At 37.0% G+C, this 26,938-nt stretch overlaps 2 protein-coding genes across 4 annotated transcripts in view; one reads left to right on the top strand and one right to left on the bottom strand.

Annotated features, from left to right (window-relative positions):
* Nucleotides 1-15,189, top strand: part of PPFIA2 (protein tyrosine phosphatase, receptor type, f polypeptide (PTPRF), interacting protein (liprin), alpha 2) — a 507,538-nt gene extending 492,349 nt beyond the window's left edge. For all 3 annotated transcript variants that reach the window (XM_010832020.1, XM_010832022.1, XM_010832021.1), the window contains 5 exons: nucleotides 918-1,015; nucleotides 8,886-9,061; nucleotides 10,141-10,209; nucleotides 12,220-12,379; nucleotides 13,576-15,189. In XM_010832020.1, the coding sequence (XP_010830322.1) occupies nucleotides 918-1,015; nucleotides 8,886-9,061; nucleotides 10,141-10,209; nucleotides 12,220-12,379; nucleotides 13,576-13,634 (562 nt within the window). In that variant the 3' untranslated portion in view covers nucleotides 13,635-15,189. The remainder of the gene's footprint in view (nucleotides 1-917; nucleotides 1,016-8,885; nucleotides 9,062-10,140; nucleotides 10,210-12,219; nucleotides 12,380-13,575) is intronic.
* A 2,895-nt stretch (nucleotides 15,190-18,084) lies between these two features.
* Nucleotides 18,085-26,938, bottom strand: part of ACSS3 (acyl-CoA synthetase short-chain family member 3) — a 176,457-nt gene continuing 167,603 nt past the window's right edge. The window contains exons 15-17 of the mRNA XM_010832078.1: nucleotides 21,630-21,729; nucleotides 21,373-21,548; nucleotides 18,085-20,235 (exon numbers count right to left, since the gene is read on the bottom strand). Coding sequence (XP_010830380.1) covers nucleotides 20,167-20,235; nucleotides 21,373-21,548; nucleotides 21,630-21,729 — 345 coding nt within the window. The 3' untranslated portion in view covers nucleotides 18,085-20,166. The remainder of the gene's footprint in view (nucleotides 20,236-21,372; nucleotides 21,549-21,629; nucleotides 21,730-26,938) is intronic.

The following is a 26,938-nucleotide window of genomic DNA, read 5'->3' as shown; positions in this document are numbered from 1 at the left end:
TCTTTATCGTGAGCATTATTTTGACAGCACTGATTCCTCATTTCCCTGTTACCTAGAATTACCTATTTCTCCCAACTCCTCTTTTGCTATCAGATTCATTCTTTCTTAAATCAAAACCTTTCATGCTTTTCTCCTTTGAAAATCGTCCAGTAATTTTCTGTCATCTTGATATGTCCCACATTATTGTGAATGCACACTTTTCTTAATGTAACCCCATTCTCCATGTGAAGTCACATTCCTCCTTATTTCCTGACATGGATTCTCAACTCTGGACAGTGGGTCTCAGTACCACCACATATTTAACATTTCATCAGCAATCCTATGTCATGGTGCCCCGTAATCTTTCTCTGCTTGATCTTTAAGGATCAGTTTTTCGTTCATCCACAATATCTTTTCCATAGGGAGTTCCGTTGTTTATTGACTTTTTCCTTTCACATACTTCTCTGTCACTTAGAGTTGGTGGCTATTTATTTTATTTGCTTCTGTATGTTAATATTTTACTTACTCATATTTTTATATTATTTTTCTCATCATGAAAAGGAGGGTAACCATTTCCTATAAATTCCTTCTTGACTCCATAATAGTGACTCTCTTTAAGTTATTTTCAAATGAGTAATATGTTCATTTGTCTTCAAACAATACTAAAATAGCTTAACGGAAAACAAAAATGTAGATGAACAACAAAATCCAAGATTGTTTTAAGACTATGCTTAATTTATTTCAAAAATACTTTCTTTACTCTTTAGAAACACTGAGTGCTTAAAATAACTATAGTTTTATTTCCCTATAATCCTAAGTAATTTAATTACAGATAAAACATTAACGTATTGGCGAAGAAGTAAGACATAGTGTTGACTATGCTTAATCATCTACCGAGTAAACTCACTGTGTTTTCTCCTTTTTTAAAAAAATAACAGAACAAGTTTACAATATGGAATTATGTGCTTAAAAAGGTTGAATTATGACAGAAAAGAACTAGAAAGAAGACGAGAAGCAAGCCAACATGAAATAAAAGGTACTGTGTCTTTCTTTCATACCAAATCATAAGTCTTTCTTTGGGGGGTGGGATTTTTAGTTTTCTTTTTTATGAACATAAAGTGTTGTATGCATTACAGTTGTCATTAAATAACATAAATATTTGACTAGAAGTATCATCATTATTTCTTTTTCATAACTTTTCTGATTAAAACTCAGAAAAGGATATCATCACTATATAAGATAGATATCCCATTGGGGTCATATTCTTGATTTTCTGAATTGAGGTCTATTCCTCTGAACCTATTAATTATACATTCTGTTTATCCTACAGATGCCTCCACATAGCTATTTTTGTCAAACTTTTAATAGAACCTTCTCATTATGATTCAGAGAAACATGGTATATAATTTATTTATAGCAGTTCATCTTTGACTTGTATCATTTGATTTTATTTCAGTGCCCAGAGATTTTATTTCTGTAAGACATATAAATTATATAGGAATTTTTATATAGAAGTTAGAGAGGAATTTTTCCCCTATGAGACTAGTTCACTAATAATTTTAACTAGAAATGATTTTAGAAAGATTACTGGCTGCTGCAACTAATATTTGTATGAAAATATTTGATTTGAATTATAAGAAAAGACATTCCCTGTAACAGACTTTTTAGAAAAGTACTGTATTTAGTAATTGACCTTTAAACATTGAGATATACCTTAGTATACAGAGGAAAGAACTGTTTAAAAAGAACAACATGTTAGGTCTTATACTTGTTAGAGACCACTTTATTTTTATTATTGTTATTGTTGAAGGAAAATTTAATGATTTGATGTAAGATATAAGTTATCATGGAGAAGGCAATGGCACCCCACTCCAGTACTCTTGCCTAAAAAATCCCATGGACGGAGGAGCCTGGTAGGCTGCAGTCCATGGGGTCGCTAAGAGTCAGACACGACTAAGCGACTTCACTTTCCCTTTCCACTTTCATGCATTGGAGAAGGAAATGGCAACCCACTCCAGTGTTCTTGCCTGGAGAATCCCAGGGACGGGGGAGCCTGGTGGGCTGCCGTCTATGGGGTTGCACAGAGTCGGACACGAGTGAAGCGACTTAGCAGCAGCAGCAGCATAAGTTATCTATAGGACTTTTGTGGGGGGAATCATGTCCTTTTATGTCTATTTTTAATGGAAAAAAGGCTCAAAGTTTTTGAAAAAAATTTTGAGTATAAGCTCAAAATGAACTCCGTATAAGTTATTATTTGTTTGCTATTTCCTGGGAGTTTATGTTTAGAAGCATTTCATTGAATTCAGTAAGTGTTTGTAATTAATTGTTCAAAGTTAGGCGTGACTTTGTTGTTATTTTCACTGCCTTTAGGGCTTACTTTAGATATGAAAACAGTATGTATTACATGTTATCTATCTTCCCCATATTAAAGTTTAGCACTGTTTTATTCTTTAAGATGTTAGACTTCTATAGTTTTCATTTGTGATAAGCATTGTCAGAAATTACTTTTACCTTTGGCATTTCTTGGACAGTACATTAGTTATAGTAGAATGGGTCTGAATGCCTGTGAAGGTGATTGATTAAAAATATTTTTCGATAAATGGTTCATTGGAGACTAGACAGACACAATGGATTTCTTGTAACACTTCATTTGACTCACTGCTTAGGAGTAAGAAAGTGTTTTTCCATTATCAAAATTGAGTTGTTTGATTTCACTTTGTTTTGGGGACCCAGGAAATTGCAAGCTATCTTTAGACCACTGCTGTTCAGGTGAATTGAAATTTGGGGATTAATTGGCCAAGAAAGACCCCAGAAGGAAGTCTGTGTTTAACCTAACAAAAGATGCTTTAGCACACAAATAAACTTTACCATGGGACATGCCTTTCTGGTTTTCTTTTTGAAGTACTATTTTCCAATTAGATTTTATTATGCTTGGTTTCACCACAGAATGCTTCAGATATAGATGTTTTTGGCACTACATCAAATATTATATTAGTACTTGGCAATTGTAAGCATAACTGAGAAAAACTGCCATGATTCACCGTGATTATACACAGGCAACTCCATGTGTGATGTAGCTGTGGGTGAGATCATAAAAATAGCCCATTTCCTATGACTGATCTGATGACATTTACAGGAATAACTCTTGACTGTGACTAGGGGTCTCTGTTATTATCTGAAGTATTAATTAACCTTGACCTTAATAAACAGCTTTCTGAAGTGAAGAGACCATGTGCATATCAAGGATCTACAAGCATTTAATTTGTTGCTAGGAAACTGTCAACACTGATCTTTAGCCATTTATTGTTTAGGTCAAGAGGATCCTTACAAAGTTTTAAAGTCAGAGCATAAGTTTTGCTTCAAAACAGATTTATAGAATGGGATCTAATTTACAAAATTAAAAAAAAAAAAAAAACAACTATGATGTTCTGAAGAAGAGAATTTGGGATTAGTATCTTATTTACCTTCAGCCTGTAAATAAATTATTTTATATTATTTCATAAACAGCTACAAGTATGTTAATGGAATTTTTGATAGACATATATTTATAGAAATATGGTAACTATATATGTCATAGAGTAACAAAACATAAACCCAGCTCTAGAAAAGAACGCTTTCTATTTACAAATTTGTTTAGCATAAAGAGAACTCAACATTTTTGTTGAACTGTCGTGCCATTAGTAAAAATAATTACAGAACTGTTACTGCCAACGATACATACCTACCCAACTTTTGACATACAGTGTGGTATAATCAGTAGATAGAACTCTAGTAACTGATTAGTGAAAGTGAAGTCACTCAGTCGTGTCTGACTCTTTGCAACCCCATGGACTGTAGCCTATCAGGCTCCTCCCTCCATGGGATTCTCCAGGCAAGAGTACTGGAGTGGGGTACCATTGCCTTCTCCAGGGGATCTTCCCGACCCAGGGATCGAACCCAATGTAACCAAAATATAATACCACCAACTTACATCCTGTTTTCTGAGGTCTGACACCTCAATGGAAAAAGTTAATGAACACAGAGGAACACATATACTTTAGGACTGACCCAGGGAGACCCAGTGAATATACATAATATAAAATGTCCTTAGATAGTAAAGAGTATTACTGAAGTCCTTTGTTTTGCTGAAGACATGGGGAAAGAAAGAGCTAGAATTCTGAGACAATAAACATCCTACTTCCTGAAGAAATTCATTCTGCCTAGGCTGGAGCAGGATATAGTAAAGTGATTCTGAAAAGTGGGCAGTTTGAGTCTTTCCTCAGATGTTTCTCATTAAACCAAATCCAAGAGACTCTTAGGGGCTTTGCTTTGAAGATTGTTTGCTTGAAGATTGTTCAAGCCACAATAGGAGTTAAGTAGAGGTATGTGAAGTAGATATGCCTTCCAGATTCATATGCAAATACTTTACCATCACTGTGGATTGGCAGAGACAAAAAGAATACAAACTAATCTGAGGAATTTCTACTTCTGACTATAAATGGAATACATTCAATCAGATCAATCTTCAACCAAGAACAAGTAGAAAAACTAGGTCAATCAATAAATAGCTGTTTGAAGGCAGCAGAAAGCAACTAAGAAACACCCAAGCCTTGAGAGGCCATGATCTTGAGAAAAAGAGAAATGTGTTGAGAGGTAAGCCTGTAGCACTGGGTGTTTTAAATTGTGAGAGTGGGTATTTATTTAGCAATATCTGCTAACATTAACTGTATGTATATAACATGACATCAATTCTATCATTGGCTACTCAATAGCTGTATATATATTCACAATATACACCAAAATACACAAATAAGAGTGTTCAAGGCAGCACTATTCTTAACCCACAGTAGAATCCACATTTCCATCCACAGTAGAGTGGATCCATCGTGGCATAATCATACAATGGAATATTAAATAGCAATGAAAATAACCATAGCATGGGAGAACTATTGAGTGAAAGACACAGACACAAAAATACATGTTGCATGATTTCATTTATAAAATGCTAAGAAATCAGACAAATCTAACCTGTGGGGAGAATAGTCAGAATATTGGTTACCGTTGGAGTGAGGCTAGTGACTTAGAAAGGACATGAAGGCCTGGTGCTGAGGTATCACTTAACTGCTTTAATATTATACAAGAAATCCTAAATTGGTGATTAATTAATGTATTATACAATTAGTATAATGTTTTTGAAATTAATGTATAAATACTACACACACACATTAAGAAGAAAATAATATTAAGATTTTTGCAGATAATTTGGGAAATAAGCAGTTGAAGAATGTTTCTCAATGTATTCTTTATACTTTTTGTGGATAAGGTATAAATTTCACTCAGAAAGAAATATATATATAAGGAAAACTTATTTTTATTGTACTAGTAAACTATGGACTACATTTCCCTTTCTACAGGATTGAGAAAAACTTTTTTTTTCCCCTCATTTCCCCTAAGTTCTTAAAATATGAAACAATCTGGTACTTCTATTTTGATGTATTTCTGTCACTCATAATGAAAGAAAATGAGGAAAAAGTGATAAAACTTTTGATATGTTTTGATATTTTTGATACTTTGATGTGTTTTGGTCCAAATAAAGGTGTACCTAATATTTTTCTCTAAAGGTTTTAGTTTTAGAAAATAAAATTCAAAGTATTTGTACCTCAGTAAAATACTGCTTTTCAACCTGAAAGGAAAAAAAAAATTATGACTTGAGAGTCATTGATTTTTGGATTAATATGTAATTGAGAAATAGTGGGTTGACAAAATAGTAGGGTAAGTATTAAACTATTCAATGTCTGTTCTATCTTATTCTGACTTATTGCTTCAGATGAAAAAAGAGTTTCTTCTAGTACATAAGTAATAATTAGGTAGTAGTTTGAAAACCACTCTGATGAAGAACCATGCTAAACTCTCATCTTGCTCTCTTGACAGAAGAGCTGTATATCGACACAAATAAGAAATGTCCCCAGTTCAGTAAATTCAGTCATTCAGTCGTGTCCGATTCTTTGTGAACTGCTGGACTGTAGCACGCCAGGCTTCCCTGTCCATCACCAACTCCTGGAGTTCACTCAAACTCTTGTCCATCAAGTCAGTGATGCCATCCAACCATCTCATCCTCTGTCATCCACTTCTCCTCCTGCCTTCAATCTTTCCCAGCATCAAGGTCTTTTCTAGTGAGTCAGTTTTCACATCAGGTGGCCAAAGTATTAGAGTTTCAGCTTTAGCATCAATCCTTCCAATGAATATTCAGGACTGATTTCCTTTAGGATAGACTGGATCTCCTTGCAGTCCAAGGGACTCTCAAGAGTCTTCTCCAACACCACAATTCAAAAGCATCAATTTTTGGTGCTCAGCTTTCTTTATAGTCCAACTCTCACATCCATAGATGACTATTTGAAAAACCATAGCTTTGACTTTTTTGACCTTTGTTGGCAAAGTAATGTCTCTGCTTTTGAATATGCTGTCTAGGTCAGTCACAGTTTTTCCTCCAAGGAGCAAGGGTCTTTTAAGTTCATGGCTGCAGTCACCATCTGCAGTGATTTTGGAGCCCCCCAAAATAAAGTCTGTCACTGTTTCCATTGTTTCCCATCTATTTGCCATGAAGTGATGGGACCAGATGCCATGATCTGTTTTCTGAATGTTGAGTTTTAATCCAACTTTTTCATTCTCCTCTTTCACTTTCATCAAGAGGCTCTTTAGTTCTATTTCACTTTCTGCCATAAGGGTGGTGTCATCTGCATATCTGAGGTTATTGATATTTCTCCTGGCAATCTTGATCCCAGCTTGTGGTTCATCCAGCCTGGCATTTCTCATGATGTACTCTGCATAAAAGTTAAATAAGTAGAGTGACAATATGCAGCCTTGATGTACTTCTTTCCCCATTTGGAACCAGTCTGTTGTTCCATGTCCAGTTCTAACTGTTGCTTCCTGACCTGCATACAAATTTCTCAAGAAGAATCTCTTGAAAAATTGTCCACAGTTTGTTGTGATCCACACAATCAAAGTCTTTCGCATAGTCAATAAAGCAGAAGTAGATGTTTTTCTGGAATTCTCTTGCTTTTTCGATGATCCAGTGGATGTTGGCAATTTGATTTCTGGTTCCTCTGCCTTCTCTAAATCCAGCTTGAACATCTGGAAGTTCACAGTTCACGTGCTGTTGAAGTCTGACTTGGAGAATTTTGAGCATTACTTCGCTAGGGTATGAGATGACTGCAATTGTGCAGTAGTTTGAGCATTCTTTGGCATTGCCTTTCTTTGGGATTAGAATGAAAATTGACCTTTCCCAGTCTTGTGGTCAATGCTCAGTTTTCCAAATTTGCTGGCATATTGAGTGCAGTACTTTCACAGACTCATCTTTTAGGATTTGAAATAGCTCAACTGGAATTCTATCACCTCCACTAGCTATGTTCATAGTGATGTTTCCTAAGGCCCACTTGACTTTGCAATCCAGGATGTTTGGCTCTAGGTGAGTGATCACACCGTTATGGTTATCTGGGTCATGAAGATCTTTTTTGTATAGTTCTGTGTATTTTTGCCACCTCTTCTTAATAATGAGTGTAGCAGTGTGTGTATGGGACCTTTAGAAGGAGGTGGCCATTATCTTCACTACCTCCATCATAGTTTGGCCTCAGGTCAAACAACAGGGAGGAAACACAGCTCCACCCATCAACAGAAAATTGGATTAAAGATTTACTGAGCATGGCCATGCCCATCAGAATAAGAGCCAGTTTCCCCCTCAGTCAGTCTCTCCCATCAGGAAGCTTCCATAAGCCTCTTATTCTTCTCCATCAGAGAGCAGAGATACTGAAAACCACAATCACAGAAAACTAACCAATCTGATCACATGGACCACAGCCTTGTCTAACTCAATGAAACTATGAGCCATGCCGTGTAGGGCCACCCAAGACAGATGGGTCGTGGTGGAGAGTTCTGACAAAACGTGGTCCACTGGAGAAGGGAATGGAAACCACTTCAGTATTCTTGCCTTGAGAACCCCATGAACAGCATGAAAAGACAAAAAGATAGGACACTGAAAGATGAACTCTCCAGGTGGTAGGTGCCCAGTATGCTACTGGAGATCAGTGGAGAAATAAATCCAGAAAGAATGAAGAGACAGAGCCCAAGCAAAAACAACACCCAGTTGTGGATGTAACTGCTATTGCCTAGGAACTTGGAATGTTATGTCCATTAATCAAGGTAAATTGGAAGTTGTCAAACAGGAGATGGCAAGAGTGAACATCGACATTTTAGGAATCAGTGAACTAAAATGGCAATGGCACCCCACTCCAGTACTTTTGCCTGGAAAATCCCATGCACGGAGGGGCCTGGTAGGCTGCAGTCCGTGGGGTCGCTAAGAGTTGGACACGACTGAGCGACTTCCCTTTCACTTTTCACTTTCATGCCTTGGAGAAGGAAATGGCAACCCACTCCAGTGTTCTTGCCTGGAGAATCCCAGGGACAGGGGAGCCTGGTGGGCTTCTGTCTATGGGGTCGCACAGAGTCGGACACGACCGAAGTGACTTAGCAGCAGCAGTAGCAGCAGCAGAACTAAAATGGACTGGAATGGGCGAATTTAACTCAGATGATCAAGGAATGTCTCCATCTGGTGGTAAAAGCACTGAACTTCATACAGACCCCTAGAGAATGAAAACAAGAAATGCTTTGAGACATTATGTTCCATGTGATGGAAATGCTCTCATTTCAGTGATAATAAGCACTCTTAAAATGACAGAATTTTTCTAGGCTAAAAGTATAGTTATTCAGACAGTAAATATGTGTAACACAAGGGTGCCAGGTGCCTTAGGAAGTAGATAAAGAAGTCAGCATAAATGATGATCTGGCCAGACACTCTTGGCTTATTTTAGTTAGCAGTTTTTTATTTATTATGCAAAATACCGAAGCCTAAAATATTGCACCTCTTTTCCTAGATGTGTTGGTGTGGAGCAATGATCGTGTTATTCGCTGGATACAAGCAATTGGACTTCGAGAATATGCAAATAATATTCTTGAAAGTGGTGTGCATGGCTCACTGATAGCCCTGGATGAGAACTTTGACTACAGCAGCTTAGCTTTATTACTACAGATTCCAACACAGAACACCCAGGCAAGCCCCTCTGTGCTGTAGTTGTGCTGTGTCCTAGCTTATATAAGTGAGAGTGAGTCAGTCCACCATATCCAGCTCTTTCCGACCCCATGGACTGTACAGTCCATGGAACTCTCCAGGCCAGAATACTGGAGTGGGTAGCTGTTCCCTTCTCCAGGGGATCTTCCCAACCCAGGGATCTAACCCAAGTCTCCGACATTGCAGGTGGATTCTTAACCAGCTGAGCCACCACGGAAGCTGTATATAAGGACAAAGTAAACTTTTCGGGAAAAAAAAAAAAAGTTGTGTATTCATGATTCTTAATGGGCGTTAGCTCAACCTTTGAAATATGTCACTGGGGCTTTAATTTTAAGCTACTGGATTTCTAGCCAAAACAAAATCATAAAATGAAGCAGCACAGGATTTAGAAGTTATGTGGTCCACCCTCCCACCTGAATGCCAGATTCCCCCAAGCAATGTCCCTGACAGATGGCCTTTAGTCTCTGCCTCTCTGTGGGCCAGTCATTTCTATTCACATGTCTGAATTAGACAGACAAGCAGCTTTGCTTTTTGCCATTGATTCCCAAGCCTGGGTAATTATTTGAATCACGGGAGCTCCTTAAAAATTTAAAAGAAAATTTGCAATCTACATCACAGGCCTAAGAAATCAGATATCAAGAGAGAGGACACAGAAATCCTAATTATCTAGTTTCCCTGAATGATGATCCTTGGTCAGATTTGAGAACTGTCTGCATAGATTTGATAAAAGTATGGCAGTCTAACTTTACTTTCCAATTCATTTTTACATATTTCAAAGTTTACATCAAGGACTCAATTAGAAAAAGTAATAAGTGAGGTCAAACCCCTTTACCTCAGATATTTAGGCGAGGCTATATGTCCACTGTCCACACTAAAGAAAATTGTCCTTCCTTGTGTTTATAGTTAAAATTTACAATGGCTTATTTATGGAGGACAAAAAAATAAGACCCTTATAAATAAAACAGGGTATTAGGATATTTTCGGAGGTAAATATAATCGCTATGATTTTTTTCAAATAAACTGTGACTTCCGTGATGGTAACTGTAATTGGATGTTAACAGGCAAGGCAGATTCTCGAAAGGGAGTACAATAACCTCCTGGCTCTGGGAACCGAACGGCGCCTGGATGAAGTAAGTCCTTGTCTGTCACTCAAAAGGGGCCTTAGTGCAAGCAAAATGGCTTTCAAGGACCACTGCTCAAGTGTTCCAGATGCTTGTATAGACGGAGTCTAGAATTTCCTCCACTTAGATATTTGTTATTCATTTGATTTGGAAAAGAACTTTATGAATTCCCAAGTATTATCATATCAGCAGTTAGATACAGTAAGAAATAATTCAGAATCAGCCATTTTTCATGAGTTGTTAAAGCAAAATACTGTTGAGCAACATTTTTTCAATTATAAGTAATGGTAACACTAGTCCTGGTAAATTCAGCTTTTCAGTAAGGCATGTGCTTATTTCTAAATACCAGTTTATCTTCACAGGAAATTTTAGGATATTTAAAGAAACAGAAAACTTGCTTTCAATAAATGGGAAGCTTTATTTTAGATATCGTTATTGTGTTTTCCTTAAAAACATATGTGTAACATTTTAACAGTCATAGGAATTGAAAGCTATATTGAGTATGAGAAATTCTACGCATCGTATATGCATGTTTAAATGATTTGAAAATAGTGAACAGGTAAGTAGCCTCCTGAGATGAAGGAATACAAGGGACTTTATCACACTCTGTGCACTGATGAACTGTGGATTTTAATAGTCCTTTTGAGGTTTTCAAAGATCTTTCTGGAAGAAATGGGGAGGAAAATCTGAGTATGAGGTGGAAAATACAGAGATGCATAATTATGCGTTGCAAAATGCAGGTGTTTCTAAGCTGTCAAGAAAAGCTGATTACAATAGCTTTGTGAGTGAACCCAGCAATTCTTAAAATGGCACAGTAATACCACATTCAAATGGGCAGGGAACATGATCTTGGTTTTATAAAACTCAAGCTTGTCCTTTGTGGAGGAGGTTAGAGGTAGACAAGTTCTACGGTCTGAACCCCAACTAGCTTCCTAAAATTCTTACTCCTGTGCGATTAGGATAATATTTACTATTTTTAAAAACCAATATAATATTGTAAAGTAATTAGCCTCCAATTAAAATAAATTTAAATTAAAAAAAAATAAATGCTTGTAAATACAAAAAAAAAAAAGTTATTTAACTGACCTTAATTTTATAATTTGTTGGATAATCTTTTCAATCCTTAGTCCTTTTTAAAAAATTTATTTAAGTATAGCTAATCTACAATGTTGTGGTTTCTGGTGTACAATAAAGTGATTCAGTTCTGTATCTATTCTTTTCATATTATTTTCCATTATGGTTTATTATAGGATATATTATTATTGTACAGTTTCCTGTGCTATATAGTAGGACCTTGCTGTTTATATATTTTGTACAAAATAGTTTTCATCTGCTTTTAATCTTTATTCTTAATTGTTGAAACAGAAAGATAGTCTACATAAACCCATACACACTTTTAAATACAACTATCCTTACTTAAAAGGTAGAAAAGGAATTTTAATAAAAATTGTTAAAGATCTGTCATAGTGTTAGATTCTAAAACACAGACTGACCTGAAGCAGAGGTCTAGGCTGAGGTACATGTCTCTGTGGGTTCTAGTGTTGCTTCTTGAAAATAATGGACAAGCTGAAAAGCCTAAATGGAACACAACTATCTGCCTTTAAAATATGCTGCCTCTTTTTCTTAAGAGCAGCACATGACTTTATCACTGAAACCCTCTAATCTCTTGTTTTAGTGTTTTGTTTGTTGCTGTGCTTGATTTCGGTTTTGTTCTTTGAATGTGAACAAAAATATCTAAACAACTTAGCTAGAGCCAGAACAGACTTGTTTCTGAGAGAAGCTGATTATTCATATCCCAGTGAAATAATCTCATGGGCTTCTATAGATGCCACTGAGAGCATATCCTCAATTGAGATTAGAGAGCATATCCTTTAATATCCTCTCATGGAAACCTTTTCCTGTGATGTTGTTGCTTATCGTTCTCATTAACTTTGTTACATGTTTCTAAGAACACAGTTTTAAGCACTTAGACTAGTTTACTTGTTTTCATTACATCAAATTATAACTCTGTGCTGGCAGAGTGAGGACAAGAATTTCAGGCGTGGGTCAACCTGGAGAAGGCAGTTTCCTCCCCGTGAAGTACATGGAATCAGCATGATGCCTGGGTCCTCAGAAACACTGCCAGCTGGATTCAGGTTAACTACAACGTCTGGGCAGTCGAGGAAAATGACAACGGATGGTACAGTAGTTTTGCATTTGTGCTTACAAAGTAAAACGCTTATTTAGCAAATGCTATCATTCTCTGATCTTGCACAGCTTTCTGAAATTGACTCTTTCCTTAAGTTGGTTTGCTTTGCTTGAAGTTTGCTTTGCTTTCATCAGACTATTCTCTTTTGTAAATTGCTAATGCATGAACTCACAGCACTTTATTCACATTTAAAAAATAATTTAAAATTAAATCCTGAAAAGGACAATTTTGGCTAATGTCCACATCTAGGAAGAAAAACATCTGCATGATTTGTGTTTCTTTACTCTTCTATTCACCAAGTAAATAATTTGTTTAGAGTTTGGATTTGGACTAACTGTCCTTAATAAATGGAAATTAACTCCACTGTTGCCCTACATGCTTGAATATTGCAAAGTTTTATATTTCATCTTAAAAACTTGGACTCATCAGATATTTTCATCTCTGACCAAGGCAGAAGGCCTTAAATAAACAAGCACAACCATGAGAAGAGAATTAAACAAACACAAAACCAACAGTAATTTCCCAATTAGTATTTCCTTCTGTGGACATTAGACTTGTGTTGTATATTTCACAAAGGAAAACAGCCATTCTGGAGGAGAGAGAGAGACAGCCCTGAAATTGTAGTCACCAAGTTTTGTCTGTTGGGTAGGCACTGAACAAAAAAGTCCCACTCTCTTTTACTGGGAAAACCACCTATAAATCACTATTTCTTTTTAAGGTGGGAGCTATCATGGCCCTTAACATTAGTTCTAGTGTAAGCCGTGAGTTTGGTCTACATTTCTTCTAATGTGTTCCTATTATGGATACAGTATCAAAATTCATGAGGAAGTTAAGATGATCAAAATGAGTGTAGAAGCTTTTCACTGTCGGAGGGGAAGAAAATCCATCGTACTGAATTCTCCAAGAGCAATCTTTGCTTCAAAAACAGGAGCACCCAAGGGAACTGTTGCTATTAACAGACTTCATCTTAGGAGGAATACAACTTGAAAGCTCAGTTGACTCACACTGGAATACATTTTCATTAGTAGCTTGGTCTCAAGGAAAGGAATATGAGTGGCTTCTGTCTGAGAGAAAGAAGATCTATTAATATGTCCAGATCCCTTTATGCAGGGAAAGTAAACCTTTCTCATCGGAAATTTTGTACTCCATCACCTGAGTCCCTCTAAAGCCCTTTTCTCCGTTTGCAGTTGCTTCATCAAGACTGCAGAGGTTAGACAGCTCCACTGTTCGTACATACTCATGTTGACAAGCCACTCAAAGGAGGCAGCACTGACTTGCTGTGAGTAGTTTTCGTTGGCTGACAAAAAACAAACCACCAAAAAAAGAAAAACGGAACCTACATAGACTAGGAAATATATACATGATACTCTTTGGTATGGCCTAGCAGTACAGAAGTGAAAATAATAACCCCTTTGAATTTCTAGAGAGTAAAAGGCCTCTTCATAATGTAACTCTTCATCTAGGATTTTCTATCACTGTCTGTCTGCTATGGTTTAAGCCCTGTCTGTTGGAGGCCTGTCACTCTCTTATTTCACATCAATGCATTGCTACCACCCTGGCTTCTACTTTTTAGGAGCATTTTATATTGATGCACATAGCATTTGATGATGAGAGTCTGGCATTTATAGAATAAGACACTATTAAGTGAGTACTTTATATAGGGGAAGCGGAAGCAGGCAAACAGTTATTCTTGTAGGTGTCCAGAGTCAAAATAGTGGTAGAGACAGGCAAATGACTTGGAGGTTATTTCATATTAAAAAAAATATATATATATAACTGAGAAAAACTGAACGTCTGGTATGTTGTTTTTCATCACTATGATTTATATCTGTTGAAATACATAGGAATTTTAAGTATCTCAGATGTACAGCATAGGAACAAAGTGAAATAACTTTATAACAATGGTGGACAGAATAGAAAACCATGCTGTATAATCATTAAGGTATAAGGTATTTCTACTTGGAGAAATACTAGTTGATGGAACCTACTTCCAAAGTTTTATTAAAGAACAGTCTTTAGCAAAACTAGGTTTCCTAGAGTATAAATGTCAAGGACATTTTTTTAATCTACAACTCTACTTTACTAAAATAGTCTACCATGGACAATGGATCGATATTTTGGAAAAATGTTTTTTAGGGCAATATTTAGAAACAAATGCGTGCACAGGGATGGGGAGAGGAACAGCTCATCTTGTGCTGTTTATTCATTGCCTTGAACTAAAAGCTCCACGCGGTTTACTGACGGTCTTTGAGGCCTAATATAGGAGCTGGTATGCTGCCTTATTTGGGTCACTATTTTGAAACTGCTGATGATAAAACAAAAGCTTTCAGATAAGAGATGTAATTTCAGAATGTAAAACCCTAACATTAAAAATTTAATGACAGTATCCAATTAATAATTTGGCTAAATGAGAGGTTTTCCAAAATACCATTTTTAATAGTTTCTACACATAATATAACAATTTACCAGGAATGGAATACATCACTAATTCACAAATGACTATTTAATATATTAAGTACTGCTTGCTTCTTAGCTCTTAACTGATGGGTAGAACTACTCTTTAACTATTTGCAGTCTGTATTTTGTGCATGGCATTCTAGTTCATACTTCCTAGCTTTTACCATTAAATGGGATAAATGTATTTATTTCCAGTAAATTAACCTGGGACGACCAATTTCTATTTTGAGGAACTATTAGCACGTTTGTCATTAACGTAATTCAGAACATATTGGGCTGGCCAGAAAGTTCATTCTGCTTTTTCCATAAGATCTTATGTATATATATGTACGTCTGCGCACACTCCGTCACGTCCAACTCTTTGTGGTCCCATAGACTGTAACCTTCCAGGCTCGTCTGTCCATGGAATTTTCCAGGCAAGGATACTGGAGCAGGCTGTCATTTTCCCCTCCTCCAGGGGAATGTTAGTGACCCAGGGATCAAGCCCACATCTCCTCTGTCTCCTGCATTGGCAGGAGTGTTCCTTATCACTAGCGCCACCCAAGAAGCCCCCATAAAGCCTTATGGATGGAAAAACCTGAATGAACTTTTTGGCCAATCCAATGTTAATATTTTTCTTGTGTTGGGATAGTAATTGTGATCTTTTCCTTATTATGACTGGAAAGAATCTGTGATGACCCAGATTCTTTATGTTACTGATTATCACTGTTTTTGTCACTATTAAACAACGGTATCTTTTGAAGAGCACATAGAAGTTAGAATACAGATCTATTCCATGGAAAAAGTCAGCTCAGTGTATTAATGAGCAAGCCATACATTTTTCAAAAAGGACTGCTGACATTTTCTCTGAATACCTTTGTTTGTATTACGGCCATACTTTCCATGAAGTTGAGCAAATCTTATTTTTGAAGCTTGCCTGCACAAAATTAGAGAGGAGCAAATATTAATTACATACAGCTATTAGTTGGGCCCAAGATAATCCCCTACTCATTATCTCTTAGGACAAAAGTGGGCAAGATGCATGGAACTGCACCAAAAATAGCAGAGGGAGAGTTTCCAGTCTGGGGTCTTTCCGTAAACTAACGCTGTCCATTACACATTTTAGATGTCGTCTTTTCAGTCTACTCTACCTAAAGTGCACTACCATCCAAGAAGACAAGCAGTGAAAACCTTTGTGAAGACTGGATTCCAAGGAAATAACCACAAGTAATGCTTCACTGACTGAAAATGTGATTCTGGGGGGAGTCAGATATTAAGTTTGATTAGTTTACTACACTTGTAAGAAAATGCTCAAGTCATTTGAATACTAAGCATCATCCACATCATAAATTCTGTACAACAGATGCTTTTATGAAATGGAGCCACTTGTTTTTTCATGTTTTATTGTAATATACTAGGCCTTTATGTATTACTGTGTATGTATTTCTTTTTAAATGTGTAAGTCTTATGTAAATGGATATAAATATGATTTTTTTAAAAATAAAATATATGGTTCATGGAGTCCTGAGTGCAAACATTTGACAATTCCAAGTACTGTTTGTATTTTACCATTCCACCATTTTTACAGTTTTTGAATTGTAACAGTCAAATCGGTATGTTTCCTGGAAGCATGCTTCATGCTTCCACATGGTTCTCCTTCAAGTCTGTCAATCCTTAAAGCTGAAAACCTGCCTCTGATCATGTAAAAAAGAGTGATTTAACCTGGAACTGGAGCCAAAAACAGACCTTTAAAGGCAATCAGGGATGTCCTATATCTTTAGAAATAGCACTGTGATGGCTCGATCTCCTTTTCAATACAAAACAAAGCCAAACTGTTTACAAGAGTCAAAGCAATTATTTAAAAAAAAGAAAATATTTATAAAGAAAAAACATTATCTTCTCTTGTTACCTGTGGACCAAGGAACAAAAAACCTCTTTACTAAGAACCCCACGTTCATCCAAATACCCTGCACGGCCAGCCGTCAGCAGCACTGTTCAGTGACTCAACCACTGCAGAGTCTGAGGTCATCTCCACTGGAAAAACAGAAATCCCCAGAAACCCTTCCTTCCTGTCAATGTAACAGGGCATTAGCCAGACTCATGTCTAATGTTTTAAGCTTTTAGCCCAGAAGGCCTTGTTGGGACTTCCCTGAAGTCAGTCTTATCAGAGGAAATAACTGAAAGACAGAATGATGAACATATATAGTGTATAAAAGTATCGAAGAGTAATCTCTTCCCTGTGGCTTTATTTGGTGGTGTTAACTGTTGTTTATTCTTTGTTTATATGGGAGATTTCAAAGTAAAATCTATTTAATAATATCATTTATCTAACTGCTGATTTTCTGCTGCTTGATCTTATTAAGAGCAAGACCTGTCATTAGTAATTCTTTTTTTTTGTATTTAATTTGCTGTGTTTGCACGTACATTACATTTGTTTGGATGTCGATTTTTTGTTTAACAGACTCAGTCAAAAGGTAATGGTAACAGAAAACCTCTCCATTGTCAATAAAAAAAAATACTTCCAGTTCTCTGTTTAAGCTTTATTTTCTAGTCACATATAAAGATTTTACTCAAACTATAATGAAAATCATTCTTTTTAGTGAGTCTCAATCTAATATTTATCTACAAAGGTGAGGCTGCCACAAGAGGGTGCACTAAACTTGCTTGTGAAAGTGATTTTAAATTTTCTAAAAATGCTGCTTGATTGGAAACAATGGTAAAGAGCTTTTTAGGTTCATCTGAATATGGGGATCTTGACTTACAGAAATGAAGTATAACATAGAAATTATGGTATCATAATAACTAGATTTGTATCTACTGTTATGCATGACTTAATTGTGTAATAGTTTTTCCCCTTTAGAGATCACCTAGCAAGACATATTAATCATTTAGAATAGACTCAAACATACAGAGATATACAGTTACTTACCTCAAAACCCATAAAATATTCTTCAGTGTATAAGATCATTTGTGTCAGATTCTAAAACCCAATTAACTGATTAAGCTTAGAACCTTGGTTTTCTTGCTTTTAACCACCATCATCATGAATTTTTATATTTTTAATAATCAGAAATGTACACGTATAATTCCCTATAAATAAAACTGCTTCTTGTAAAACAGTTCTCACTTATATACACTTAGTACATTTTAAAAAGCAAACTAGCTTCATTAATTGGCAAACACTTTTCTATAGATTTTAAAATATTTACATTTTAATTTTTCTAATACCTTACAGTAAAAAAATTCTATGAAATGACAAATGAAGATCATACAGAATTTATTTCAGCAAATTACATTTTTTAGTAACATTATTAGTGTTATTTTTAAAGACATGTTTAATTCAAAATATTTTAAATACTTTTGAGTGAAAGTACCTTACAGTCAGTATTAAGATAGAAAATTCCTTTTTTTCCTTCAAAATTTAAGCAATCTGTTGGCTTGACTGTATTTTTCTGGTCCCACATTCAGTCTTGTGAGAATAACAGTACTTTCTCTGACCCTGCAAAGGAGATCAATTTCCTCAACCAGATACAAGAAAACATTACTTGCCTGGTCTTGTGCACTGTTTCCCAATCCCACTCAACTGGAAAATAGCTCAAGCCTGCTTGCTGAAGTGTCTTCTCCAGGAAAAATGTGCAAGAGGATCAAAGACAATCTGTATGCAATTGTTGGATCTGCCTGAGCTTACACCTCACAAATGAACAGCTAACGAATGTGCCGTTTCAAATCAACTGAATTTTATATGAAAAACACGGCAATACATCCTAACGCGAAGACATTAAAAAGTGTATTATTTGTTAAGATTACAGTTGTGATAATAGATAAAATGTACGGAAGAGAAGAGACAGTTTAAGGAACCTAAAAGCTTCAAATTATAAATTGAATATCTATCTAATCAGTGTAACTCAGGCTTCTAAAATAAAGGGAACAATTAGATGAATGTATTTTTTCAGGTGTAACAATCAAAAAGTCAATTTTAGCAAATAACAATTTACTCTGAGAAGCCATTTGTTTTACAGTCTACGATCCAAAGAATCCTAACATTTTCAGAATGTCTTCATACAATTTGTAAGCAATTTTTATGGAAAAAACAAGTAAAAAAGCTCATCTATTATTTCTCATATATACTTCTTCACGTGTTACCGGACTTTTATGTTAGGACAATTGCTCTTAAAATAACGTTACTGATGGACTGAAAGATTGAGGAATACTTTGAGAACCATCAAAGACTCAATAGGTATGGCATTTTTTTTTTTTTTAGTTTGAATGTATTCTTTAATAACTGATACCATGTAGAACCCTAAGTAAACCAAATGTTTAATTATCTGTATATACTCTGGTTAACTGGCACAAAGACTCATTTCTAGTTCTTTGTTAATGCTCAATAATTTTACAAAAGTTTAAATAGAAAGATGTGCTTTGGATGTGACAACTTTTTTTCAGTGAGTTATTTTAAAATTAGAGATTTCACATAAAATCTGGAATTTTGGTTTCTCTTAAAACTTCTCCTGGTCTTTAGCATATGTAAAATGTAAAAAATTTTACATTTCTTCCTTAAGAGCTTTCCTTGACAGTTTACCCATTTCTATGTCATTTCCTTTTTTCCAAAAGAAGTTGAGATCATTACAAAGTATCTAGTCAACTCTGAACCTGAAGCAGTAAGAGGGGCTGCAAAGAGGCCTCATCTGCATGACTAAGAGATTGGATGAATGGACCTCTGTGCTCTCTACCTGGCCTGTGACCTCCCTTGACCAAGTGACACAGGACTGGAGAGAGCTGTACCTTTGTACCCAGCGTTCCCTGAGGATGTGTGAGGAGACAAATTCTCCTACCTAGAAAATTATGTCTCAGTGATTATCTAAAACTTCCCATTTCACTCATTTCATTTAAAATAACCAACCCTGTGAGCATCTCAAGAATATTCAAAGATATTCAGAACTTCTATAAGAAAATAATAACTGTTTTCTGACTTCAACTTGAGTTTTAGGTCTTGGATCAAAGCTGCAGAGTCCTAATTTAAGGAAGTGGCTCGATAGTAGTGTCATTTTTTTGGTGGGGGTAGGAGTTACAATTTATAAAAATCACACATTAGATATATTTTTCTTCAATGCAAGTTCTAGAAAATCTATATAATAATGAGCATGATACAGACAACTGGTGACAGTGCTAATTGGGCTAATCAAACAGAAGGCACAGGTCTTATTAGTCTTCAAGTACAGTCTTTTAGACTAAGCCCTACAATTTACATTTCAGTTTGCATATTATTTCGATATTTATTTCTGGGAAGTAATTCTAAAAACTTACTCCAATTAGAAAAGTGACTCAAAAAAGAAGAAAAAAAGTCATGATGCCTGCTTCAACATGTCTTCTATGTGCTCAAAAATTCCAGGATCTTCAATTGTAGGAGACACCTGGAAAGAAGATTAGAGTCTGATGAAGGTGCTTTCATGAACCCCTTCCACTCTCTGTATTAGCAGTTCAATGCAATTTTGTATTCCCTACTATCATATATATATGGAAAGGTTCAAAAATAGCAAACTTGAACTTAATATTTTAATATGGCTTCCCTGGTGGCTTAGACAGTAAAGAATCTGCCTGCAAAGCAGGAGACCTGGGTTCGATCCCTGGGTCAGGAAGATCCCCTGAAGAAGGGAATGGTAACCCACTCCAGTATTCTTGCCTGGAGAATCCCATGGACATAAGAGCTTGGTGGGCTACAATCCATGCAGTGGTAAAGAGTCGACATGACTGAGCGATTAACATTTTAACAGTAAAATAAATGGTTCAGTTAGCAAAACGATCAGTCCTAGACGCGCAGCATTTAGTCACTCAGCCCTGTCAGTCCTAAATGGTACTTTTTTTATCGGTCTTTGAATGAACCTCCATAGAAAGATTTTTGTTTGTTTTGCTTTGCCCACACAACCACTCTTTATTTCTGTATCACTTTTTGCAAGACTTTTATGATTAAAATGTATAACTATGCATATATAATATGCACACAAATTAAAAGAATGCATATGTTTGAATCAACTTAAATACCCTAAAATAATTTTCACTCAAAGCAGGAAAGATAATGAGCATATATATCAAACTAGAACTGTTAAAATATCTTATAGCCAGTCTCAAGTGTTTACTTTCTCACTAACAGTCGCTATTGACTGCAATGAAGCAAAATTTATCCTTAATAAGACTGAGTTTCCACAATTTGTTTGAAATTAACTGACATATTCACTAATACTTTAATAATAAAGATATTTAAAATATTTTTATTTAAAAAATAAAAAAATTTTTAATTAAAAAATAAAATATTTCACATACTGGTTCTTATAATCAAAGAATATGATCTTAATGTTTCCTCCAAAACCCTCATTCCTATAGAGAGAATGGCTATGCAATCTGCTCCTTAACATTAAAAAAAAGAGAAGTACTATTATGTATTTTTTAGGAATATAATTCATGATTGAGAACCATTTAAAGAGTTTTGTTGACACCAAAGAAATGGGGGAGAACATTTCAGAACCAAGCACTAAACGGCCTTGATAATTTACCTTATATGGCTTGCCATTGACAAGGGCAGACAGAGTTGAGCGGGGAATTTTGCCAGATCTGGTTTTGGGTAACTGTTTGACAAACACCGCTTTCCGAAAAGCAGCCACAGGGCCAATGGTCTGTCTAACGTGTTTCACAATTTCTTCTAAAACTTGTTCCTCTGTTGTATTTATATCTAGGGAGAAAGTTCAGATGGTAAGCTCTGCATTAACCTTAATCATTCAGGGCCCAAACAGGGAAGACAAAGACAGCTTACCTTTTTTCAACACGCAGAGGGCTAATGGGATATGACCTTTCAAAGAATCTTCCTTCCCAACAACAGCACAGTCGGCCACAATGCCAAGGGAAAGGATGGACTGTAATTTAAAAAAGCGTTCATTTAGATGTTTATACACATATATATGCAGTATATATAATTTCAACTCGGAAAAACAGTACGTGACAGAGAACTTAAAAACCCAGAGCTGCCTCTGTGAAAATGACTATCAATTCACTATTCATATCTTTATGACTGAGGTGAATGGTTAAGATCCCAAAGTCACTAAAGACTGGCAGTAATTAAGACAAATTGCTTAGCTTACCTGGAAAGTAAGGGAATGACTTCTTCATCTCAGTTGTTTATTAATGAAGTCAGGGAAACTATGCAATGGATACCACTTGGGAACAAATTGCAATGGGCCTTGGAAAACAGATGGCCTCATGGTGATTTGACTTCAGTGCTGGCTACCAGAAGAACCCCAAATCATGAATAAACAGTGATTTTATTTCTCTTCTTGAGTGCCCACCTATCCAGAGAGGATTTTCCAAGAAGTGGAGAAAGAAGTTGGACAGAAAGTAAAGCCCTGACATCAGATAATCACCATTGTTGAGCACCCATTTTCATATTGTTCACCCTAAGCTCTAGAAAATGGGCTTCCCTGGTGGCTCAGACTGTAAAGAATCTGCTTGCAGTGGGGAAGACCTGGATTAGATCCCCGGGTTGCGAAGATCCACTGGAGGAGGGCATGGCAACCCACTCCAGTATTCTTGCCTGAAGAATCCCCATGGACATAAGAGCCTGGTGGGCTACAATCCATGCAGTGGTAAAGAGGAGCCTGGCGGGCTATAGTCCATAGGGTTGCAAAGAGTCGGACTCAACTGAGCAACAAAACACAGCACAGCACAGGCTCTAAATGCCTTAAAGAGCAAAGCAATTTCTATCCGGAATCATGAGAACCCACAGAGTAATCACATGAAATAGAGAAGCTTAGGATTAAAAAACAAAACAAAACAAAACATTCTGCTATGATGGGACTTTTAAAAATGAATGTTCAAAAATTTCTTTTCCATGAGATTAATATACATTTCTTATGACTTCTCCCCTGTGGGAAGCTGGTGCCCATCGAAGGCTGAGTTTTCAAGGAAGGATTTCCCACACTCACTACATTTAGAGGGCTTCTCTCCTAGATGAGATATACATTTGTGTGATATACATTTCAGTGACTCCAAACCCTTAATGGCTGGAGAAAACAGTAAGCAAACTTGTAACCAAGGGCTAGTGTGGCAGTCCCCATTCTTTCTTCAGCAAACATTTACAAATACCTCCTAACCTCCAACCCCCTATATTGCAGAAGGCTCGGTGGTGAACAAAAATAGGCTGGGTACTGTCTTAATGGTACTTGCAGTTTAGAAAGAAAGGCTTCCCAGGTGGCGCTAGTGGTAAAGAACCCCCCCATGCCAGTGCAGAAGAAGGAGAGGAACTGGGTTCAATCCCTGGGTCAGGAAGATCCCCTAGAGAAGGGAATGGCAACCCACTCCAGTATTCTTGTGGAGAATCCCATAGACAGAGGAGCCTGGGGCTACAGCCCATGGGATCACAAAGAGTTGGACAAGACCAAGCAACTGAGCAGGCAGAGAAGTGATTAGACCAAGAGGAAGACGGGGCCAAAGCCAAAGGAAAGGGCTGGGCATGTTCCATTCAAATAAAAAGGAGACCAGTGTGGCTGGAAGTTCAGTTCAGCTTAACTCAGTCGTGTCTGACTCTTCGTGACCCCATAGACTGCAGCATGCCAGGCCTCCCTGTCCATCACCAACTCCCGGAGTTTACTCAAACTAATGTCCACTGAGTCGGTGATGCCATCCAACCATCTCGTCCTCTGTTGTCCCCTTCTCCTCCTGCCCTCAATCTTTCCCAGCATCAGGGTCTTTTCCAATGAGTCAGTTCTTTGCATCAGGTAGCCAAAGTAATGGAGTTTCAGCTTCAGCATCAATCCTTCCAGTGAATATTCAGGACTGATTTCCTTTAGGATGGACTGGTTGGATCTCCTTGCAGTCCAAGGGACTCTCAAGAGTCTTTTCTGACAACACAGTTCAAAAGCATTAATTCTTCAGTGCTCAGCTTTCTTTATAGTCCAGCTCTCACATCCATACATGACTACTGGAAAAACCAAGGCTTTGACTAGACCTTTGCTGGTAAAGTAATGTCTCTGCTTTTTAATATGCTGTCTAGGTTGGTCACAGTTTTTCTTCCAAGGAGCAAATATCTTTCAAGTTCATGGCTGCCGTCACCATCTGCAGTGATTTTGGAGCTGCCAAAAAAATAAAGTCTGTCACTCTTTTCATTTTTTTCCCCATCTATTTGCCATGAAGTGAATGGGACCGGATGTCATGATCTTAGTTTTCTGAATGTTGAGCTTTAAGCCAACTTTTTCACTCTCCTCTTTCACTTTCATCAAGAAGCTTTTTAGTTCCTCTTCACTTTCTGCCATAGGGTGGTGTCATCTGCATATCTGAGGTTATTGATATTTCTCCCAGCAATCTTGATTCCAGCTTGTGCTTCATCCAGCCCAGCGTTTCTCATGATGTACTCTGCATTTAAGTTAAATAAGCAGGGTGACAATATACAGCCTTGACGTACTCCTTTCCCTTTTTGGAACCAGTCTGTTGTTCCATGTCCAGTTCTAACTGTTGCTTCCTGACCTTTATCCAGATTTCTCAAGAGGCAGGTCAGGTAGTCTGGTATTCCCATCTTTTTAAGAATTTTCCACAGTTTGTTGTGATCCACACAGTCAAAGGCTTTGGCATTGTCAATAAAGCAGAAGTAGATGTTTTTCTGGAATTCTCTAGCTTTTTCGATGATCCAACAGATGTTGACAATTTGATCTCTGGAAAGCCTAGAGCAAAAGTGAGAATGGTGCAAGAGGAAATGAAGCTACAGAGGCAGAAAAAGGGCTGTGCCTGTGAAGGATTTTCTTATTGTAGTAGCATTGTCTGTGTTCATTCACCTCTCTTTACAACCCCTGGGACGGTAGCCCTCCAAGCTCCTCTGTCCATGGGATTGCCCAGGCAAGAATACTGAGTGGGTTGCCATGCCCTCTTCCAGGGGATCTTCCTGACCTAGGGATCAAACCCCTGTCTCCTGAGTCTCCTGCACTGCAGCCGGATTCTTTCCTGAGCCACTGGGGTTTCCCTTTAGTAGCACTGGAAGATGGTAAAGCACTTTCAGGAGGTAAGGAGGCTATGAAAGATCAGAATGGATTTTTTAAGACTTTATTTTTTTCAGAATAGTTTTAGATTCATAGCAAAACTGAGCAGAAAGTCCTGAGTTCCCATGTATCTCCTGTCCCATTTACACACAACCTCCACATCATCAAAATCCCTCACCAGAGCAGTGCAGTCGTTACAGCGGGGGAGCCACCACGAACACCACTATCACCCCACTCCAGAGCTGACATCAGACTTGGTGTACACTTTATGGGTTTTATGCCACATAGCCATGATTACAGTATTCTACTGAGTACATTCACTGCCCTAAAATCCTCTGTGTTCCGCCTCTTCATCCCTCACTTCTCAATAACTCCTGGCAACCACTGATCTTTTTGACTGTCTCCAAAGTTCTTATCCAGAACATTAATACACCTGGAACTGTACAATATGTAGCTGTTACCAATTGGTTTCTTTCCCTTCAGTGTGGATTCTGAGAAACACAGACTTACTTTGGTTTCATTGTGAAGAATAAACAAAGGGTTGTTGAATGTGGGTGCAAAGATTTACACAGAGAAAACCCTAGAGAGGCTATAAGAGTAGACTGAAGTCATAGGAGGGGGTATAAAAAGATCCAGAGTTTATTAGAGGTAAAATGGACAAAATTTGATGATAAATGGGATATGAAGCAAGAAGTCAAAGGGGTTAAAAATGATTCTGTGGTTTTGGCCTGAATAGCTGGTGTCATTTTTCTTTTCTTTTCTTTTTTTTTTTTTTACAGTTTTTCAATTTTATTTTATTTTTAAACTTTACAATATTGTATTGGTCCTGCCATATATTGAAATGAATCTGCCACAGGCATACACGTGTTCCCCATCCTGAACCCTCCTCCCTCCTCCCTCCCCATACCATCCCTCTGGGTCATCCCAGTGCACCAGCCCCAAGCATCCAGTATCGTGCATCGAACCTGGACTGGCGATTCGTTTCATATATGATATTATACATATTTCAATTCCATTCTCCCAAATCATCTCACCCTCTCCCTCTCCCACAGAGTCCAAAAGACTGTTCTATACATCAGTGTCTCTTTTGCTATCTCGTATACAGGGTTATTGTTACCATTTTTCTAAATTCCATATATATGCATTAGTATACTGTATTGGTGTTTTTCTTTCTGGCTTACTTCACTCTGTATAATAGGCTCCAGTTTCATCCATCTCATTAGAACTGATTCAAATGTATTCTTTTTAATGGCTGAGTAATACTCCATTGTGTATATGTACCACAGCTTTCTTATCCATTCATCTGCTGATGGACGTCTAGGTTGCTTCCATGTCCTGGCTATTATAAACAGTGCTGCAATGAACATTGGGGTACACGTGTCTCTTTCAATTCTGGTTTCCTCCATGTGTATGCCCAGCAGTGGGATTGCTGGATCATAAGGCAGTTCTATTTCCAGTTTTTTAAGGAATCTCCACACTGTTCTCCATAGTGGCTGTACTAGTTTGCATTCCCACCAACAGTGTAAGAGGGTTCCCCTTCCTCCACATCCTCTCCAGCATTTATTGCTTGTAGACTTTTGGATCACAGCCATTCTGACTGGTGTGAAATGGTACCTTATGGTGGTTTTGATTTGCATTTCTCTGATAATGAGTGATGTTGAGCATCTTTTCATGTGTTTGTTAGCCATCTGTATGTCTTCTTTGGAGAAATGTCTATTTAGTTCTTTGGCCCATTTTTTGATTGGGTCATTTATTTTTCTGGAATTGAGCTGTAGGAGTTGCTTGTATATTTTTGAGATTAGTTGTTTGTCTAGTTGCTTCATTTTCTATTATTTTCTCCCATTCTGAAGGCTGTCTTTTCACCTTGCTTATAGTTTCCTTTGTTGTGCAGAAGCTTTTAAGGTTAATTAGGTCCAATTTGTTTATTTTTGCTTTTATTTCCAATATTCTGGGAGGTGGGTCATAGAGGATCCTGCTGTGATGTATGTCAGAGAGTGTTTTGCCTATGTTCTTCTCTAGGAGTTTTATAGTTTCTGGTCTTACGTTTAGATCTTTAATCCATTTTGAGTTTATTTTTGTGTATGGTGTTAGAAAGTGGTCT

This window comes from Bison bison, unplaced genomic scaffold (assembly GCF_000754665.1).
Source record: "Bison bison bison isolate TAMUID 2011002044 unplaced genomic scaffold, Bison_UMD1.0 scf7180017864535, whole genome shotgun sequence".
NCBI classification, from domain to species: Eukaryota; Metazoa; Chordata; class Mammalia; order Artiodactyla; family Bovidae; genus Bison; species Bison bison.
The sequence above is the reverse complement of the archived record's forward strand: the minus strand, read 5'-3'. Positions and strand labels throughout refer to the sequence as shown.